The sequence below is a fragment of the Schistocerca americana genome, chromosome 3, assembly GCF_021461395.2.
Source record: "Schistocerca americana isolate TAMUIC-IGC-003095 chromosome 3, iqSchAmer2.1, whole genome shotgun sequence".
NCBI classification, from domain to species: Eukaryota; Metazoa; Arthropoda; class Insecta; order Orthoptera; family Acrididae; genus Schistocerca; species Schistocerca americana.
Window position 1 is genome coordinate 148,663,875 of NC_060121.1, and position 20,701 is coordinate 148,684,575.

General features: G+C 40.8%; 1 protein-coding gene across 1 annotated transcript in view; it reads left to right on the forward strand.

Annotated features, from left to right (window-relative positions):
* The window catches only part of LOC124605834 (26S proteasome regulatory subunit 8), a 37,197-nt gene that overhangs the window by 15,322 nt on the left and 1,174 nt on the right, over positions 1-20,701 (forward strand). The window contains exons 5-6 of the mRNA XM_047137765.1: positions 12,392-12,524; positions 12,608-12,761. Coding sequence (XP_046993721.1) covers positions 12,392-12,524; positions 12,608-12,761 — 287 coding nt within the window. The remainder of the gene's footprint in view (positions 1-12,391; positions 12,525-12,607; positions 12,762-20,701) is intronic.

Genomic DNA, 20,701 nt, shown 5'->3' on the forward strand with positions numbered 1-20,701 from the left:
GTAAACATTTTCTTTTTGTTTAGTTCTTCTTGTATTATCAAAATACAGTCTGTCAATAAATGGCAAAGTTTAGAATATGTGTAACGTAAACATTTTAGGCAGATACCTTAGGTCAATAAAAGTATGTAATTTTGATTAGTCAGAATACATAAAAGATATATTTTTCCAAAGAAGCCTCTTAAAAAAGTGGGTTATCTTATGCTCATGTAATATGATAAGTCCTGTTTTTAGCAGTTTGTCATCTATTCTACATAAATTCAGTATCGTTAAAAATAATTTTAGCAGCCTTGTGACATATTTGGCTTCATGTTTTACTTTAGTAAAACAAGCATTATTGCAACTCACATAGAATGTAGGCAGATACTAATATGTATGGATTGTTGATACCTTGGATAATGTGTGCAGTAGAATGAACCTCTTGGAACCTAAATGTTTGTCCTTTAAGAAGACTTTAGCTCACCTATACTGAAACAATGACTCACAATTTGAATTTGATAGAATTTTAGTTGAAAGTAATATTCAGTAATTTTATTAACAAGTTATTTTGTTCAATAAACACGATGATAAGGATAAAGGAACTCTTTTAAATCCTCAAAAATGATGTCAAGTCCTTGTACAGCTACAGAAAAATTTGGTGCATTTGAATCTTCGTTTTCACCCTTCCCACCACTATAATGTACTTCAGCTTCCTCCTCTTTATGAGCCTCTCATAATTTAGTTACATCTATCTGAGGTGTGACGGTCAGGATGTCATCACAAGAAGACAGGCCAACATACTGCACTTGATAAAACACCCATGCTGATTTCCCATGTTCCTTTTGAGAAATCAGTAGCTATTGGAGCATAGGCAGCATTTTGGAAACAGTTCCGAACAGTTTGTTAAGTCATAGTGTACCCAGACAGCAATAAGCTTGTGCATAATCTCAAAAATGTTTGTGTTCCTTACTTCCTTTCTCTCAAAAATTAATTTGAACTCTGCACAACCACCGTTGTGTACTCTAATTTCACGAAATGAATTATGTTCAGGTACAGAGTTGCAGATGATTTGTACAGTTATCAGAAATGACATAACTTTTCGATGTGGAGGGCATCTGCCAGTGATCAGAGAACAATCTTTCTAACTCCACTAATCTAGGAATCTGAAAGTTTTACATAATAGTTGATATACAGGTTGTCTCTCCTAAGAGTCATTAGGCACATTTTCTCTGGTATTTGAGCAAATATTTACAGTTTCATTTTTGTTATGTGTATCTGAAGTCATCCCAAACAAATACTGCTAATGACTTCTTTCATGTGATGTCCAGTGTTGATGTAAACCATTAGTTTGTTTCCCATTAAGACAAAATGATTTTTAAAACCGAATTTTGTATGCCGATTCAATAGAGCAGTCCCAAATTAGTTTACTGCAATATTCATTTTATCAATAGGTGTTACTGGGAGAGGAAAAAATCATGAATAACCGTACCACAGCAACAACTAAGCATTGCTGCTGGATGGTCGTAGCAGTCAGCAAGGGCTAGAATGGTGCTGTTGCTGCTGTAGTACTGGTTTTTTATCGTGTTTTACTGTCACTGTTAATAAATACTGATAAAATGAATAATGCACTGGACTAATTTGGGACCACTCTGTCAAACTGATATGACAAGTTCCACTTTAAAAATAATTATGTTTGTAACAGAAAACAAACTGTTTCCATGATACTGGGCATTGCATGAAAGACATGATGGGCAGTATTTGTTTGGGCTGATCTAGCTACACATAGGAAAAAGAAAATTGCAAATAATGGGCAAAACCAAGGAAAATGCATCTATGATGACTCTTAGGAGAGATACTTTCTATATCTGCTGTCATCCAGCCCTCAGCGGCTCAGCACTGATTTGCTGGGTACGGGCTTGGTGACCCCGGGATTCCTGAGCTGGGGGCTGGTAAGCGCCGCCAGTCCCCTATCATTATAAGCTCTGGGCACACTTCAGCGACCACTGCGTGGTGCGGCGGTGGAATGTTGTGTGTCTCAGGGAATGGAGACCTTGGCTTGACCACCCGGATCGCGAGGACAGGGTAAACCTCCATTAAAAAAAAAAAGGCGGACAACCTCTGGGGAATCTGTCGAACCTCAGTTATATAAGGCTTACTCAGGCATGAGGCTCTGTCTGAGTGGACTCTTATTTCCCTAACTGCTTGTGGGACCAAGATGGAACCCTCGAAATCTTCTTCTTCTTCTCCTCCTCCCAGTGGAAAACGTGTACCACCTGGGAGTATTCACACCCATTCATCCAAAAGAATGAGAGAGGTTAGTCCTCCTGACAATAAGAATACTTTGTACTGCAGTAACAGGCCTCGTGGAATCATGAACAACAGTGTGTTTCTGGTGATAAAAAGGAATGAGGGGACATATGAAACGGTATCCCCCATCTATATCGATAAGGGTTTGGAAGGTCTTGCTGGAACATTAAGATCTATAAACGATTGCGTAATGGCTCATTGTTAGTAGAAAGTAACAGGTTAAAGCAGGTACACCATCTTAAGAAATTGCAGAAACTGAGTGACTATGATATCATTGTTAAGATGCACACCTCTCTCAACTCCAGTAAGGGCGTTGTCACATGCCAAGGTATCATGGACATAGACATAGCAGAAATGAAGCACGAATGGGCATCCCAGGGAATAGTCGATGTGGAGCAATGAACACGCAGGAATAATGGAGCAACTGAAAAGACTGCCACTTTCATTGTCACATTCAATTCTCCGACACTGCCTGAACATCTTGTGGCAGGGTTCCTTCTACTTAATGTTTGGCCACACATTCCAAACCTTATGTGGTTCTATGAGTGCCAGCGTTTTGGCCATACAACCATGAGTTTTGGAGGTGAAGCAATCTGCGGGAACTGCAGAAAAGCCGCTCCTGACGCTGGGACTGACTGCCTGTCTCTGGCAATCTCCATTGACTGCTCTGGGAACCACCCAGTCTGGAGCCGAGACTGCCCTGTTTTTGCTGAAGAACACAAAATACAGGAGATAAGTGACCAAGCAGATCTCCTATGCTGAAGCCGAAAAAGAATATAAGGCAACGAAACCCCCTATCTTTGCCACCCTATATTCTTCCATGGTGTTGAAGCCTATTCCCAAGGCGGACACTTCGACACACTCGATGCCTAGTGTGCCAGCATCCACCAGAGTAAGGACAAAGCAGTCCAGCCAGCTGCACCAGAAAATACCAACAACAGTTCTGCAGCGAGCATCCAGAAGGTACAAGGAAAGCAGAGTTCCTCTCAATGCCCCCTTTCCCCCTCATCCTCGAAGGGACGGGTGCAGTGAAAGGCTCAAGACATTCGGGTCAAAAGCTGTCCCGAGTGCCATCAGATGTCATTCTTTCCCATCTGACTGACGAGGAGGATATCATGGAGTTAGATGCCTTGGATCCAGGCAGCCCCTCCACTCCCCCTTGCCCTTCAAAGTGCTTGACCCCCCCCCCCCACACCTCGTGTAAAGATAGGAGTAAATTAAAACCACACCAATGACATGGCTTTCATATTACAGTGGAATGTGAATGGGTTCAGGACTCATATGGGGGACCTGAAACTCCTAGCACTGGCACGTCCCTCGTGCTTTTGTTTACAAGAAACGCATTTTAAAGATACAGATGTCCCTGTGCTATAGGGATATACGCTATGCCAGGAGGATGACCTGTCAGGGGAAAAGGCCAAGGGAGGTGTCACAGTGTTTGTCACTAATACACACCACTGTTCTGTTCTCCCCTTGGCTACTGACCTGCAAGCAGATACTTCAAATTCATGTGTGTCGAAGGATCACTGACTACTGCAAGATGCACTAGACTCTGAGGCTCTCACGTGTCTTATCGCACAACTCCCGCTACCATTCCTCCTCCTGGGAGACTTCAGTGCCCATCATATCCTGTGAGGCTCGACCAACATTTGCCCTCAGGGTCAGGTTTTGGAGGGCCTCATAACGTCTCACGAGCTGTGCATACTCAACAAGGTACTCAAACATTTCTCTACTGCTGCTGGGTCATTCTCAGCCATCGACCTCTATTTCTGTTCTCCCACACTCACTGACTCTGTTCAGTGGGAGGTCGTTGACGACCTTCATTCCAGTGACCACTTCCCAATCCGCCTTCACCTACCAAATTGCTCACCACTGGAAGTTAAGCCCCCAAAGTGGATGGTCAGCACGGCTAACTGCATGCATTCAGCTAACTGTCTGTGTTTGAACACTGTGACAGCATCCAAGGATGGGTGGACCATATCACACGAGTGATCCATCATGCTGCTAACTTCTTGATCCCACAGTCCTCAGCTCATTTTAGGAGGCGACCATTACCTTGGTGCTGTTCCGCAATCTGGGAAAGGCGTGCAGCTCTTCAACATTCTAAATGGCTAACAACAGCAGACAGCCTTAGGGCCTTTCAAGTCGTGAGGGCCAAGCCTTGACACGTTAGTGAGAGTAAGAAAAGGTCATGGCAAGTGTTCCTGGACTTCATCAGTTGTTCCACTTCTTCTCTAAAAGTATGGGAAGCCATCCAGAAGACTTCCAGTAAATGCAGCCGTCTACCGATAGCAGCAGTGCTGAAGCGGGGGTGCCTCCAAACAACACCCAGAGACATTGCTCAGACACTGGCCGAACATTTGTCACAAACTACTGTCAATACAAGACAGGATCCGGTGTTCTTTCGCTATCGTGCGACTTTAGAGAGGGATCAGTTGGACTTCAGGTCCAACAGTTCTGATGCCTACAACTCCCCTTTCTCCATGTGGGAGCTTGAATTGTCACTGACTGAGATTCGTGACATTGCACCCCAGTCACAACCAAATCTGGTACTACATGCTTCGACTTTGCCAGTGGCATCAAAGGAAATCCTCCTCAAATGTTTTAATCTAATATGGCAGACAGACAACTTCCCCAACTTGTGGAGGGAGGCAATTCTGATCCCTTTTCTCAAACCAGGAAAGGACTGCACATGTACCAGTGGTTATCGGAGTACTGCATTAATGAGCAAATGGTTAACCGTCGTCTGGTCTGGTTATTAGAGACCAGGCAACTCCTTAGCCATTCTCAGTGTGGATTCAGAAGATTTCGGTCCACTGTTGACAACCTGACCCTTGTAGAGGCAGCTATTCAGCAGGCTTTCCTCTGTAAAGATCACTGTATCGGCATATTCTTCAGTATAAGCAAGGTATACGATACTACTTGGAGACATTGTATTCTCGCACAACTGCATCATTGGGGCTTTTGTGGCTGCCTGCCCATCTTTATACGGTCTTTCCTGTCTCAGCAGTTTTTTAGGACCTGAGTTGGTGACACTCTCTCTGATCGATTTGAGCAACTGGTGTTCCTCAGGGGAGTGTTTTAAGTGTTACCTTCTTTGCCATAGCCATCAACAGTGTCACATCTACAGTAAGGAGTCCTGTACAATGCTCCTTATTTGTAGACAATTTTTTTCTGTTTTATGTTCCTCCTGCAGTGTTCCAGTGTTGCAACAGTGAGCCGTCAGTTGCAACTTACAGTGCGGTTAGAGGAGTGGGCTGCAAAGACAGGTTTTTAGTTTTCTGCACATAAGTGTGTGTGTGTGTGTGTGTGTGTGTGTGTGTGTGTGTGTGTGTGTGTGTGTGGGCGGGCGCGCGCGCACGCACGCACATTTTAATCGTTCTTGTCATCTTTTTCATTTGCCTGCCTTGAATATGGGGGACAGCATCCTACATTTTAAAGACACAGTGCGGTTTCTGGGTCTCATTTTTGACTCCCAATTGTCATGGTTACCACACCTGTGAGACCTGAAAGCCAGAACTGTGAAGGCACTGATCATTATCAAGTGCCTTAGTTGCAGGTCTTGGGGAATGGCCAGGGTGTGTCTCCTTCAGTTTTATCAGGCTTTTGTGTATTCGGAGCTGGGCTATGGTTGTATGGTGTATGGGTCAGCGAAGCCCTCTCAGTTGCATATCATTGACGCTGTCCATCATGACAGGATTTGGCTGGCCACAGGTGCTTATCGCAACAGTCGCATACCTATCATCTGTGCTGAGGTGGGGGAACTGCCACTTACCATCCGGCACCAGCTCGTCATGGTGTGTCAGGCGTGTAAATTCCTTGCAGCTCCAACTTCATACTGTTACTCGTCAACCTCTGGAATGCCTTTTTTGCAACCATCCACGAGCCACGATGCTGTTTGGGATCTGCGTGCAGTGTGTGCTGGAATCATTCGGTTTGGAGCCAGTATGACCCCAAATCCAGGGTTTCAACCACCTGCCGCCCTGGTTACTGGAGAGGCCCAGAGTGATTTTAGATTTGGTGTGGTACAGGAGAGATAGCACTCCTGCTTCCGTTTTTAATGTGATATTCTCTGATATTTTATCTGAGTACTACAACCATGTAGCTATTTTTACAGATGAGTCGAAGCAGGGGACTCTGTTGGCTGCTCCATCGTTTTCCTGGATCATGTCCTCAAGGTCTGCGAGCACTGGAGCGGATGAGATGTTCTCGTGGTGTTAAATTTCTCATCTGCTCAGGTTCCCTGAGCACCCTTTACTCTCTTCAATGTTTGTACCCAGCAGGTACAGTAACACAGAATATCCAGGATGCCATCCTACAACTACAGCAACTTGGGAAGGGAGGTGACTTTCTGCTAAGTACCTGGGCACATTCGAACTGCGGGGAATGAAAGGGAAGATTGAGCAGCCAAGGAGGTGTGTTGTGATCCTCTGGTATTTCCATGTGCCATCCCCCTGCATGCCACCACCTCGCTGTTGAGGTACAATGTCATGTATTGTTGGGAAGATGAGTGGCTGGCAGTGACTGTTAACAAGCTCCGTGTTATCAAGGCCACAACTTAGCCATGGAATACCTCCTTCCAGCCACATCGGCGGAACAAAGTCGTTCTTACTCATTTTAACATAGGCCATAGCCCTATGACACATGGATTCTTACTCCAGCTAGAGAACCCTCCAATGTGTGGTGCTTGTGGCATGCACATCACAGTGTGCCACATTTTATTGGACTGCATTTTATTTGCCAATCAGTGGACTGCGACAGATTTGTGTGTGATCAGACGAATGTGGTTAGGGTTTTAAAGTTCTGTGAATTGTCCAATATTTTTAACAAGATTGTAGGAAGATGTTTTTAATGTGTCAGAGGCTGGCTGGCTCCCTAGATTTTTGTAAGTGGTCAGCCAGTCACATTTCCCTGTGCTTTGTTTTCTCTGTTTTTTAATTTCTCAATTAGCTCTCTTCCCTCCTAATTGGTTTTAGTGCATGTGAGAGTGCACGTGATAAATAGTGACCGTGTGCTGATTACCTCGCCGTCGGGCACCCTTCAGATGCAAACATGTGCACGTGCGTTCGCAGCTCGTGGTCTTGCGGTAGCGTTCTCGCTTCCTGCGCGTGGGGTCCCGGGTTTGATTCCCGTGGGGGTCAGGGATTTTCTCTGCCTCATGATGACTGGGTGTTGTGTGTTCATCATCATTTCATCATCGTTGACGCATGCAAGTCGCCGAAGTGGCGTCAACTAAATAGAACTTGCAATACGGCGGCCGAACTTCCCCGCATGGGGCCTCCTGGCCAACAATGCCATACAATCATTTCCTTTTTCATTTCACGTGCGCGTGTGCACGTGCGTGCATGCGCCCACACACACACATAAATTAATAGAGTAAATTTCTGAGAAGAGTAAACTCTAAAAATTTATTTGGTAGAAACTGAAAATATGTCTGTGCATATATCATTGTATGACCTATGACAAAGTATCGTTCTAATATTTATTTTATTTTTTGATTTATTTAACCTGAGAATATTAGGGCCATCAGGCCCCCCCTCTGAGATCTAACCAGGCATTCTACATATTTTACATTGCATGTATTACAGTAAATCAATGAAAATATAATGTAAGTGGATTGATAAAAAAAATCTACTCGCCAAGTGGTAGCAGGAGAAAATACATATGAAGGTATTCAAATTTGCATGCTTTCAGAGCCAGTGGCTTCTTCTGACTGAATGGTTGAAGGGTTTCAAAAAGTAATCCAGAACCCCAGGTCAGGGGAGACTTCCTATACTTTTTCTTAAAAATAGCATGACTTCTTTCCTTCTTATCCTGTCTGGTAAGTCTCCCTGACCTGGAGTTCTGGGCGACTTTTCCGAACTCTGCTCATTTCCTAAAGCTCCACCAGTCATTTTCCTTCAACCCTCTTCCTTCCCCAGCAACCTTTTCGCCAGAAGAAGGTGCAACTGGCTCCAAAATCTTGTAGATTTAGGTACCTTTATATGTGCGTCCTACCGCTGCATGGTGAGTAAATTTTTTATCCGTACAATTATATTATACACACATTGAAAAAAGTTTTGCATCCCTTTGGTTCTGGAACCTGTACAGAAAATTGGAATAGTTGTTGTTGTTGTTGTTGTTGTTGTTGTTGTTGTGGTGGTCTTCAGTCCTGAGACTGGTTTGATGCAGCTCTCCATGCTACTCTATCCTGTGCAAGTTGCATCATCTCCCAGTACCTCCTGCAACCTACGTCCTTCTGAATCCGCTTAGTGTATTCATCTCTTGGTCTCCCTCTACAATTTTTACCCTCCACTCTGCCCTCCATTACTAAATTGGTGATCCCTTGATGCCTCGGAACGTGTCCTACCAACCGATCCCTTCTTCTAGTCAAGTTGTGCCACAAACTCCTGTTCTCCCCAATTCTATTCAATACCTCCTCCTTAGCTATGTGATCTACCCATCTAATCTTCAGCATTCTTCCTGTAGCACCACATTTCGAAAGCTTCTATTCTCTTCTTGTCTAAACTATTTATCGTCCACGTTTCACTTCCATTCATGGCTACATTCCATACAAATACTTTCAGAAATGACTTCCTGACACTTAAATCAATACTCGATGTTAACAAATTTCTCTTCTTCAGAAACGCTTTCCTTGCCATTGCCAGTCTACATTTTATATCCTCTCTGCTTCGACCATCATCACTTATTTTGCTCCCCAAATAGCAAAACTCCTTTACTACGTTAAGCGTCTCATGTCCTAATCTAATTCCCTCAGCATCACCCGACTTAATTCGACTACATTCCATTATCCTTGTTTTGCTTTTGTTGATGTTCATCTTATATCCTCCTTTCAAGACACTGTCCATTTCGTTCAACTGCTCTTCCAAGTCCTTTGCTGTCTCTTGACAGAATTACCATGGCATCGGCGAACTACAAAGTTTTTATTTCTTCTCCATGGATTTTAATACCTACTCCAAACTTATTTTGTTTCCTTTACTGCTTGCTCAATATACAGATTGAATAGCATCGGGGAGAGACTACAACCCTGTTTCACTCCCTTCCCAACCACTGCTTCCCTTTAATGTCCCTCGACTCTTATAACTGCCATCTGCTTTCTGTACAAATTGTAAATAGCCTTTCGTTCCCTGTATTTTACCCCTGCCACCTTCAGAATTTGAAAGAGAGTATTCAAGTCAACCTTGTCAAAAGCTTTCTCTAAGCCTACAAATGCTAGAAATGTAGGTTTGCCTTTCCTTAATCTTTCTTCTAAGGTAAGTCATAGGGTCAGTATTGCCTCACATAGAGATCAACATAAACATTATTTCCGCCCTTTTTATTGCTCATGAAAACCACATATTGCATGTTGTACCGCCATGCAGTTAGACCTTCAGAGGTGGTGGTCCAGATGGCTGTACACACCAGTACCTCTAATACCGAGTAGCACATCCTCTTGCATTGATTCATGCCTGTATTCATCTGGCATACTATCCACAAGTTAATCAAGGCACTGTTTGTCCAGATTGTCCCACTCCTCAATGGCAATTCGGCATAGATCCCTCAAAGTGGTTCGTGTGTCACGTCGTCCATAAACAGCCCTTGTCAATCTATCCCAGGCTTGTTTGATAGGATTCATGTCTGGAGAACATGCTGGCCACTTTAGTCGAGCGATGTCGTTTTCCTGAAGGAAGTCATTCACAAGATGTGCACGATGGGGGCGCAAATTGTCCTTCACGAAGACGAATGCCTCGCCAATATGCTGCCAACATAGTTGCCATATTAGTCAGAGGATGGCATTCACATATTGTACAGCTGTTATGGTGCCTTCCACGACCACCAGTGATGTACGTCGGTCCCACATGAGTCATAACACGATGTCCTGTGACAGCACGAAAAGCATTATTCAACATGGTGGCGTTGCTCTCAGGGTTCCTCCGAGCCATAATCGGTAGGTAGCAGTCATCCACTGCAGTAATAGCCCCTGGGCGGCCTGAGCGAGGCATGTCGTTGAGTTATTCTCTCTGTATCTCCTCCATGTCTGAACATCATCACTTTGGTTCACTCAGACACACCTGGACAACACTTCCCTTGTTGAGAGCCCATCCTGACACAAAGTAACAAGTCTGATGCAATCAAACCATGGTATTGACAGTCTAGGCATGGTTGAACTACAGACAACCCGAGCTGTGTACCACCTCCTTGGTGGAATGACTGGAGCTGATCGGCTGTCTGACCCCGTCAGTCTAATAGGTACTGCTCATGCATGGTTGTGTACATCTTAGGGTGGGTTTACTGACATCTCTGAACAGTCAAAAGCACTGTGTTTGTGATACAATATTCACAGTCAATGTCTGTCTTCAGGAGTTCTGGGAACTGGGGTGATGGAAAACTTTTTTGATGTGTGTGTATATTACAGTAAGTATGTTATACTAAATTTAGAAAAATACAAATTACAGTAACACGGATAAGAAAAACATACACACATGTTTTTTTTTAAAAAAAAAAAAAAAAAAAAAAAAAACAAGGGGGGGGGGCGGTTACAATAGGGTAGGTTTTTAATTGTGAATGCTAGGAGCAGTGGGCAAGGAGAAAGAGATGGGGGAGGAAGAGAAGATGAAAGTGATAACACACTGTTAAAGAACATAAGGGGGGATATGGTGTTGATTCATAGAGAAAGGAAAAGAAGCATAAGTGGGAGAAGACAGGAACGTTAGCCTTGCTTTTTGATGCAAGGGAAAACTGGCCATATACATCAGTTGTGGAAAAGTGCATTGAAGATGACAGGAGGAATTTCTTCAACTTTTTCTTGAATGTAGCAGGACTTCAAATTCTATGAAGACTGCAAGGCAGCTTGTTCCAGAGGCAGATAGCATCAACAGCAAAGGAGTTTGCCAGTGTTTTTGTTTTATGAACTGGCACAGCTAGGATACTAGCTAAGTGAGACCTTGTGTTTTTATTCTGAATTTACGAAAGAGAGATAATCTTTGAGGCTAGGTAATGGAGTGCTTGCGCACCTTGATTTTTTTTTTTTGATTTGCTTTGATAGCAAAGTGTGTTAACATGCTTCTTCCAGTATTCTGGGAGGAGAGCCTGCCCTAGATTGAATCAGTCTCACAGATTAACAACAAGAGCTAGTGAGATGGCCATCCTTGATTGGGCTTTAAGCAGTTTCCGACATCCAGCTTGGTAAATAATGGAATGGTACCCACATTCTGCCTTAGGTAAATGCTACGTAAATGTTTAGAAAAAACTGTTATCCCACTCGAATGTGAAATGAAGGGGTACGCAAATTCAGTCAGGAGGAAGAGGAGGAGGAGGAGGTGGTGGAGTGAGACGAGGGGTCAGGAGGGGTAGTGTCAGTAAGGGCATCAGACCATAGACTGTCACTAACGTGTCAAAACTCTTGTGACAATGCTGACCTTGTAGAGACACTGTATTCTCTTGCAATACATTTCTGTCTGTGTGAATGCTTCCAAGTCTCATTCTATGGAACCATTTGAGGAGGATGATTCCAGATCTTTGACTGATGAATTGCAAGTGCTTTCTTTTTATTTTGTGTGGAGACCTTTAACTTCTGCATTCTAAAAAATGTAAATTATTTATGAGTGTTTATAACTCATGAAGAAGACAAGGACAAATTACATTTCTTTGCTATGTTAGACAGTTTAACAATATAGCTGTCTTGTGAATAATAGTGAGCTGCTTCTGAATAGCGAGTTTTATTTATTTACACACCTTGTGTATACAGACAGTATGGCACTTTAATAAACATGCTACAACTAACCACTATTTCTGTTTACTCTATATTGCACATGATGTCTTTAGAGAAGCAATTCCCCCTCACAATAAGTAAACTATGATGATATTTGTATGCTTTATTTTTGCACACCACTCCTCTTGAGAAATAATCTCTCCCCCATGAGTCAGAATGATACTATATAAAATACCTTAAGAATACATAGTACTTGCAATTAGTGGTGCGTATGCAGGTACAGTAATCCATACTGTCACATCAGAGAAATACAGCAGTGAAAATAATTTTATATTTTCCACAGTTACTGTGAAACTTTTTTGTATTATTGATATGTGTCACTTAGATTGACAATGACAGCTTTTACTTTTGATGCAGGGAAAACATTGCTTGCCCGTGCTGTAGCACACCACACAGAATGTACATTCATCCGTGTTTCTGGTTCAGAGTTAGTTCAGAAATTTATTGGAGAAGGTTCTCGTATGGTCCGTGAATTGTTTGTAATGGCAAGGTAAGTTGTTTTGTACAGTTGTGATTTGGTAATTTAGGCGAACAGAATAGATGATGATGATGATTTTTGTTTTTATTCTCCAGGGAGCATGCACCATCCATTATTTTCATGGATGAAATTGATTCAATTGGTTCCTCACGAATAGAATCGGGAAGTGGTGGTGACTCGGAAGTGCAGAGAACGATGTTGGAATTGTTAAATCAGTTAGATGGATTTGAAGCTACAAAAAATATCAAGGTATAATTTACACTGTAATGACTGTGAACATTTTCCATAACATATTTCTCAATTCGGTGATGCTGACAAAGGAGGAAATAGGTATAATAATCTTTATGAAGAGTATAGAGAATTAATGAAATCGGACTCAAAAAGGGAAACAGGCTTGGAGAAATAAAACGGGCAAAGGTGAAAGAGATATTGTTTAGTCAGGGTTGAGGGCAGGTGTGTGCTATAGGAACTAAGGCTAAGTAAATTACTAATAGAGATAAGCAAAGTTACTGTTTCAGAAATAGGTGGGAGGAAATGACGAACAAAGATATTTGGAAGGAAAGGAATGGAGTTTGTCTAGAGAAGTCACAGAAACTGTCCTGGGAAGAAATTATTTGCTTAAGAGTTCAAAAATATTATTGGAACATGTAACAAGAATCCAGGGTCTTGAGTCAGGCTGTAGTTACGTTCTGCAACAGGCACTAAGAATTTCCGGCCTGTCTTCCATATATTGACAGATTGTTTGTGGTTATTTTAACACTGAAACATTTTCAGCCTTGATATAGAAGGTTTCTAAGTAGAGTACCATGTCATAATGTAAAAAGATATACACGAGAAATAAACATTGAGGCCATGGTTACAGTGGCTTCCTTTTACTATTGAGTAGACCCAGGAGGAGGCCACTGTAACCATGGCTGAAATGTTGGTTTCTCCAATATAGTTTTTTATGTTATCACCTGGTACCACACTTGGAAAAACTTTTGTATCAACTTTGGTTGCAGAAGCCTGTGCAATTATATTTGCACTCATATTGATTAGTGGAAAGTGTCCCAGCACCCCCACTTCCTACCTTCATCCTCCTCTTGATTTTTTAGGAACTGGCAAGTGTTCTGGTTCATCCTCATCTCCACTTTCTTCTTGTTTCTCTGCCACCTCTACTTGCAAGTCTTTATCGGTTGTAACGGACTGACAGAAGGCAACACTTTTGACACATTTAAAAGGCATAGAATCCAAGGTAGGGAATGTTATCTTCTTGACCCATTATTCACTGCCATTATTGAACTACAGTTGATGAAAGCCAGCTTCTTGAAGCAGTTTGAGATAGGTTTTTTTTTGCACGGAATCCCACTGACTAAATGCCTAGCATCCCACATCATTAACTTTCTCATTGTAGTATTAAGACAGGCAGCCTCATCTGTACAAGAATTTTCCTGTATTTTCGTTTCAGGCATTTTATAATGCCTAGGTTGAGTGGCTGAAGGTGGCTTATGTGTGTGAGTGTGTGTGTGTAGTAGACTTAGATGCAAGACCTGTCCAACACATCCTTCCACCACCACCACCACCACCACCACTTACTCCAGTCCGGACACAAACATCACATATCCCATCAAAGGCCGGGCTACTTGTGAAACCAGTCATGTGATCTTGCAGGCTAAGCTACAACAACTGTGCTGCATTCTATGTGGGCATGACAACCAAAGCTCTCTGTCCGCATGAATGGTCACTGACAATCTGTGGCCAAGAAACAAGTGGACCACTCTGTTGCAGAGTACATTGCCCACCACAACCTCCTTTATTTCAATGACTGCTTCACAGGCTGTGCCATTTGGATTCTTCCCACCAACACCAGCTTTTCTGAATTGCACTGGTAGGAACTTTCCCTGCAACACATCCTATGTTCCCGTGATCCTCCCGGCCTCGACCTTTGTTAGTAATTGTCCTCACCCATCCAGCCCTTTCCCTCTTCTCATTCCAATACTACACAGCCCTCATTCCACCATCACACCCAGTCTTTTTACTTCTCTCCTTTTCTGCTACCCCCCTCTTCCCTGCCCTCTGGCTAACCTCCCAACTGCACATAGCTCCCCTACCCTCTCTCCACCTCATTCCTGTGTGCTCCCCAGCAGCACTTCACTGTCTCCCACCCCTAGCCACATCCCTACCCCTCCCTGCCACAGCCTCCTCCATATCCCCACCCAGTCGCCAGTCGCATCGTGCACTGGTACCACTGCTCACAGTGTGGCTTCAGTTGCCAGAGACTGCAGTTGTGTGTGTGTCGTCTATTTTTGACAAAAGCCTTGCTGGCTGAAAGCTTACTTGTGACAAAAAACTTTTATCCATTTTGAATTTGGAACACTGTGACTGTCTTGTTAAGGTTTCGGGAATTACTGCAACCAGTCGCCATTTGTTTTTCAATTTTTATTTATTCATGACCAGTTTCGAATTTCCTGGCAATTCATCATCAGATGATACAATTTAGTTGGAGTATTGTTGGGGTCGGGCATCTGTGGCAAATACAGAGATGAAAAAGTGAGCCCTGGGTGTGGGAAGAATATTAAGATTGTAAGATTAATTTGATGTTATTACTCACTGTTTTTATTCTTGTGGCAGGCACTGCTCTGGTAAACATAATATATACTTACCAGTAGTGTAAAATATCAAGTGAAACGGGCACTTTTCCATCAATGGCGACTCCTACATACTTAACAAAATATAAACTAACCGAAGAGTCTGGCTGTTGTTGTCTCCAAAGAGTTTTGTGGAGGCAGAGATTTTCTTTGGCCATTTTTCGTTTTGTGTGGCATTCGTAATAAAGTATATTTTGAATTTGTGTTTGGTGTTGTGACATGTTATGTTTAAGTCAAGAAAATTAATTCCTTTTTGGGTTTGGTGTTCAGCAGTAAACTGTATTTTGGAATGTATATTATTTAGTTCAGTGGCTAAATTTTTTATTACAGTTGTTGTTCCATTGTATAGTATCAATGCGTCATCAACATAGATCAATGTGTCATCAGACGTTTGTAATAAGTGTCTGTCTTTTTCCATTGGACTATCTTTAAAGAATTTGTTTTATAGATCATTAATATAGATGTCAGCTAGGAGGCCAGCTAAGCTACTGCCCATTGATAAACTGTCTTTCTGAATATAGATTTTGTTATTAAAGGAAAAGTAATTATGAGACAACACTAATTCAAGCAAATCCATCAGTTCATGAATTTCTATGTTACTTGGCTTTTTATGATGCAACAAGTTGTCTTTTGATTATTGGGAGTGTTTCTGTTATAGGTATGTTGGTGTACAGGTTTACTATGCCGAAGGGTGTAAATTTTGTTGTTGTGGGAATAGTGATATCTTTTATGCTGTCAGTTAGTTCATAGCTGTTTTTTATGGAGTATTTATTTGTAAATGTGTAGGATTTACTGAGAATTTCATCAAGTTTTTTGGTTATTTTGTATCCAGGACTGTTTATTGAGTTGGCTGTTGGGCGTAGTGGGTGGCTTGTTTATGAACATTGGGTTGTGATCTGAGCTTTGGGGCTGTTGGGTTCATTATTATGCAGTGTTTGGCTTCAGTAGTAGTTTGGAGGATGTTGCTGTTCTTTAACAATTTTTTTATTTTGTTTTTGTATTTTGGGGTAGGATCATATTCTAGTTCAGTTATGTTGTTATTTTAAAAAAAATTCTATTGTTTTGTTAATGTACTCTGATTCATACATTATTACAGCTTTATTGCTTTTGTCAGTCTTAACCACAAGAACATTATCACCAACTAGTTTTTTATTAATTTGTTTTAGTGTTGTAGCCTCATTATGAGCCATATTGTGGATTTGTTTTGTTTTCATGTTTTTCTTTATTATTTTATTTGCTTCATGTGTCAAGGCCACCCACTGTGCCAAATAGTCAACTCAATAAACAGTCCTGGATACAAAACAACCAAAAAACTTCATGAAATCCTGCACATTTACAAACTACTACTCCATGAAGAACAGCTATGAACTAACTGACAGCATAAAAGATATCACTATTCCCACAACAGCAAAATTTACATCCCTTGACATAGTAAATGTGTAAGTATACCCCTTAACAGAAACACCCCAAATAATCAAAGACAACTTATTGTATCATAAAAAGCTAAGTAACATAGAAATCTATGAACTGATGGATTCACTTGAATTAGTGTTGTCTCACAATTATTTTTCCTTTAGTAATAAAATCTGTATTCAAAAAGACAGTTTAGCAATGGGCAGTAGCTTAGCTGGCCTACTAGCTGACATCTATATTAATGATCTGGAAAACAAATTCTTTAAAGATAATCCAATGGAAAAAGACACACTTATTACAAACGTTTGATGACACATTGATCTATGTTGATGACACATTGATACTACACAATGGAACAACTACTGTAATAGAAAATTTAGCCACTAAACTAAATAGTATACATCTCAAAATACAGTTTACTGTTGAACACCAAACAGAACAGGGAATTAATTTTCTTGACTTAAACATAACATGTCACAAATTCAAAATTTACGGGAAACCCACCACAACAGATGTTGTTATAAATAATACATAATGCCACCCAAATCGGCATAAATTAGCATTTTTTCAGATCAGCACTCAACTGTGTAAACAAAATTCATGCTGAACCTGCTGTAAAAACCAAGGAAATATACATTTTAAAAACTAATGCTTATGACCCAACCATAGTTGACAAACCAGATGCAAAAATGAAAATCAAGCAAAAACCATCAACCTTTCCTCAGCACCAGAAGAAACTAAATATTTCTGTATGCCTTTCCTTGGTAATGTACCACATCAACTTTCAAAACTATTTAAACCACACAAAGTCAAAATCAGTTTCCACACAAACAACAAAACACAAAACAAAATAATTCACAACATTAAAACAACCGGCCCACTATATCACAAATCAGGTATATACAAATTAACTTTTGACAACTGTTATTGCTACTACATAGGACAGACAGGAAGAAATTTTGAAATCAGATACAAAGAGCACACTGACACACTCTGTTTAAAAAATTTAAATAAATCCACTTTTGCAGCCCATCTAGGCCAAAATAGTATTCAATCACATATATAAAAACCAACCTCCACATTTTACACACTGTAGACAAAGGAATAAAAATTGACCTCTTGGAACAATTAGAAATTTTCATGCATAACAATAAAACACCCCACACCATCTTAAATGAACAAATTGATTTAGCAAACAACCCATTCTTCCAAAATTTTGAAGTCCTTAAATTTGAGAAACTAATAAATACTGTACTCGTCCACTCCCATACCCATTCCCCACCTCACTCATACCACACCTAAACACCATCCCCTCTACCTCTTTTTTGCATGCACATGTGCGTGCCCCTCCCCTCCCCTCCCCTCCCCTCCCACTCTACCCCATCCCATATGTATACTATCCTGTTTATTGAGCAATGAGAAACATGTCTAACGTAACTTCACTACCAGAAATATTGTCCTAAACACTTTGTTGTAGATTTTGTAAATAGCATAAGAAAATTTGCAATCTAAAAACATAATAATTTTTATAAAGAAAGTAATGTAATAAATATATATTTTATTATGAATGCCACACACAACTAAAAATGAGCAAAGAAAATCTCTGCCTCCACAAAACTCTTTGGAGACAACAACAGCCACACTCTTTGGTTTGTTTGTATTTTGTAAAGTATGTTGCACTTGATATTTAACAATACAGGTAAACATATATTATGTTTTCCAAAGCAGTGCCTGCCACAAGAATAAAAACAGTGAGTAATACCATTAAATTAATCTTTCAATCTTAATATTCTTCCCACACACAGTGCTCACTTTTTCACCTCTGTATTTGCCACATGCCCAACCCCCACAATACTCAACTAAATTGTAGCACCTGATAATGAATTGGCAGGCGATTCAGAACCGGTCATGAATAGATAAAAATTGAAGAAAAAACGGCGATTGGTTGCAGTAATTCCTGAAACTTTATTTGCGACAGTCTTTTTGTTGTGCCTATCTACGACTTAGCATCTCCACTGTATGGTGAGTAGTGACTTTCCTTCCATAATATTGTTATATTTATATTATGTGTAAACATGGTATCTGGGGGCTATGCTGGCTTTCACATTAGAGATGTGTTTACGGAAATGTCTGCACATTCTTAAACCACTGTGGACTCTTTGTTGTTCCAGTTGTAAGTGCACCAACTTTACTGTTCCATTTTCAATATGAGACAGGTAACCTTCTCTTTACTAAATTTTCTGCTGTTGTATTTCTCTCTCTTGATCTCAAGAGTTTTGTCAGGCAGAAGGTGGACTGAATACAACACAAAGAACACAAGTGATTGTGTCAGATGCTGATAAATATTTCGTTTAATATTTGGCTGCTACAGTTTCACCCTGTGCCTCAATTGGTACCTGTCGATAGAAGTCATTTCTACCATAGCAAAGTTTCTGGCACTGAACAACACTGTTTCACCACACGTTTCCTCACTCTGTGGCTGCAGACATCATACTTGAAGAACTGTCGGCGGCAAAAATCACAATGGCCAAACAGTACCTATACCATCAAATTTAAAACTCTTTAACATGCGTTTTATACAATTCAGACTCTGACTTCAAAGATGGATATACTATGTGGGGAAAATGTGGTAATGAGAGATGTACTTATGACGTTCCACTGTATGTCAGCTGTGTTCATATTCATCTGTCATCATTAGTGTGAGTGGATAGTTTTCTGGTGAAAAGGCATTGGCCTGGAATAACTAATACATTGTAAATGGCCTGCTGGAGTGGAGATGCATTTGTTGTGGACAGCTACTTTATAGTTTGCCAGATTGGAACTGCAAGCAAGGAGACATATATTTTGTGTAAGAGTTACCAGAAACTTAAGTCGCAGCCTTGACAGCTAGGGAAAATATTAAATTCCATATGTGCGAGCATTGGTGTAGAAGAGTGACATAAGCTATTTAATCATAGCAGAAATTCATTTGTCTGCAGGAAATGTGGTAGCCTTGATTTCATATCAGACATTATCACCAGGGCAATGTTAATGACATTACATTGATGTGGCAAATAGTATTAGATGTAAGAAATCCTCTTCAGCAACTTGTATTGGTGGTATAAGCAATAGAATCCGTTTAGTAAAAATATGGAAAATTTGTGCTACAGGGTTGGTTTTGTTGCCTGAGCAGTCAGGAGTTCTCACAGCAGAGTAATAGTGGAGGTGCCAGTAAGTGGAGGAAGATGGAAGATCTGTGACTGGTCATTTAATTGATTCTAGATGTGTAAAACAGCATGATTGTTTTGCCAGAACTTTATGCAGAGTAAGAGTTGAAAGTAAGGTGTCCAAATTGACTGAAAATACGCTGGTAATGTCACAATACAGAATGTCAAATGTTGTATTTGAAGCGGAGTCTGTATGTGAGCGAATGCTGGGACTTAGCGAACTACCAGACAACGTGGGAGAAGTGCAAGAAATGAGATAAAAAACAGTAATATACCATAACTGTTGCTAGATGTAATATGGCAAAGCTTTACATTCACACACAAAAATTAGTTTTTGTTACAATCAAAGTTTGTCTTGCATTTGAGATAGTGTGTTCATACCAATCTGAAAGCAGTAGTCACTCAAAACCTAAATAAATGTAATGCAGTGCTCTGATCTATGAAGAAGAAAGAGCTGTAAAGTTTAAATTAAGTGATTTCACAGACCCACATTGATCTTTATGGTAAATTGTAAAGGTGCTGCATTGCTAGTACAGGGAGATCTGTATCTGTTTCACACATTGTACCTGTTCGCTGCATGATTAAAAAACAGAATTTTGCTTTATCTCATCAGACAAATCTATCGTGAAAACTATTCCCTTGCATAAATTTCAGTTTCGCTGAAAAATAAAAACTGCCCCCTTTGTCCTCAGAGCTGTAGCAAATAAACCACACAACACATATATAAGGAATATAAAATTTGCTAAGTATGATCAATGTTACCCGTGCTGTGAAGACTTGGCTTTTAATGAGCAGTGACTCATTTGATTATTGCAGTGTTTCAATTATAGCATGGATGCTTACAGTCTACACATCAGCATCCATAAGGCAGTTCATGTGTCTAATTGTCCAATCTAAAAATGTTCTTTAAGTGGAAAGAAATCATAAAATTGATGTTTTGTGG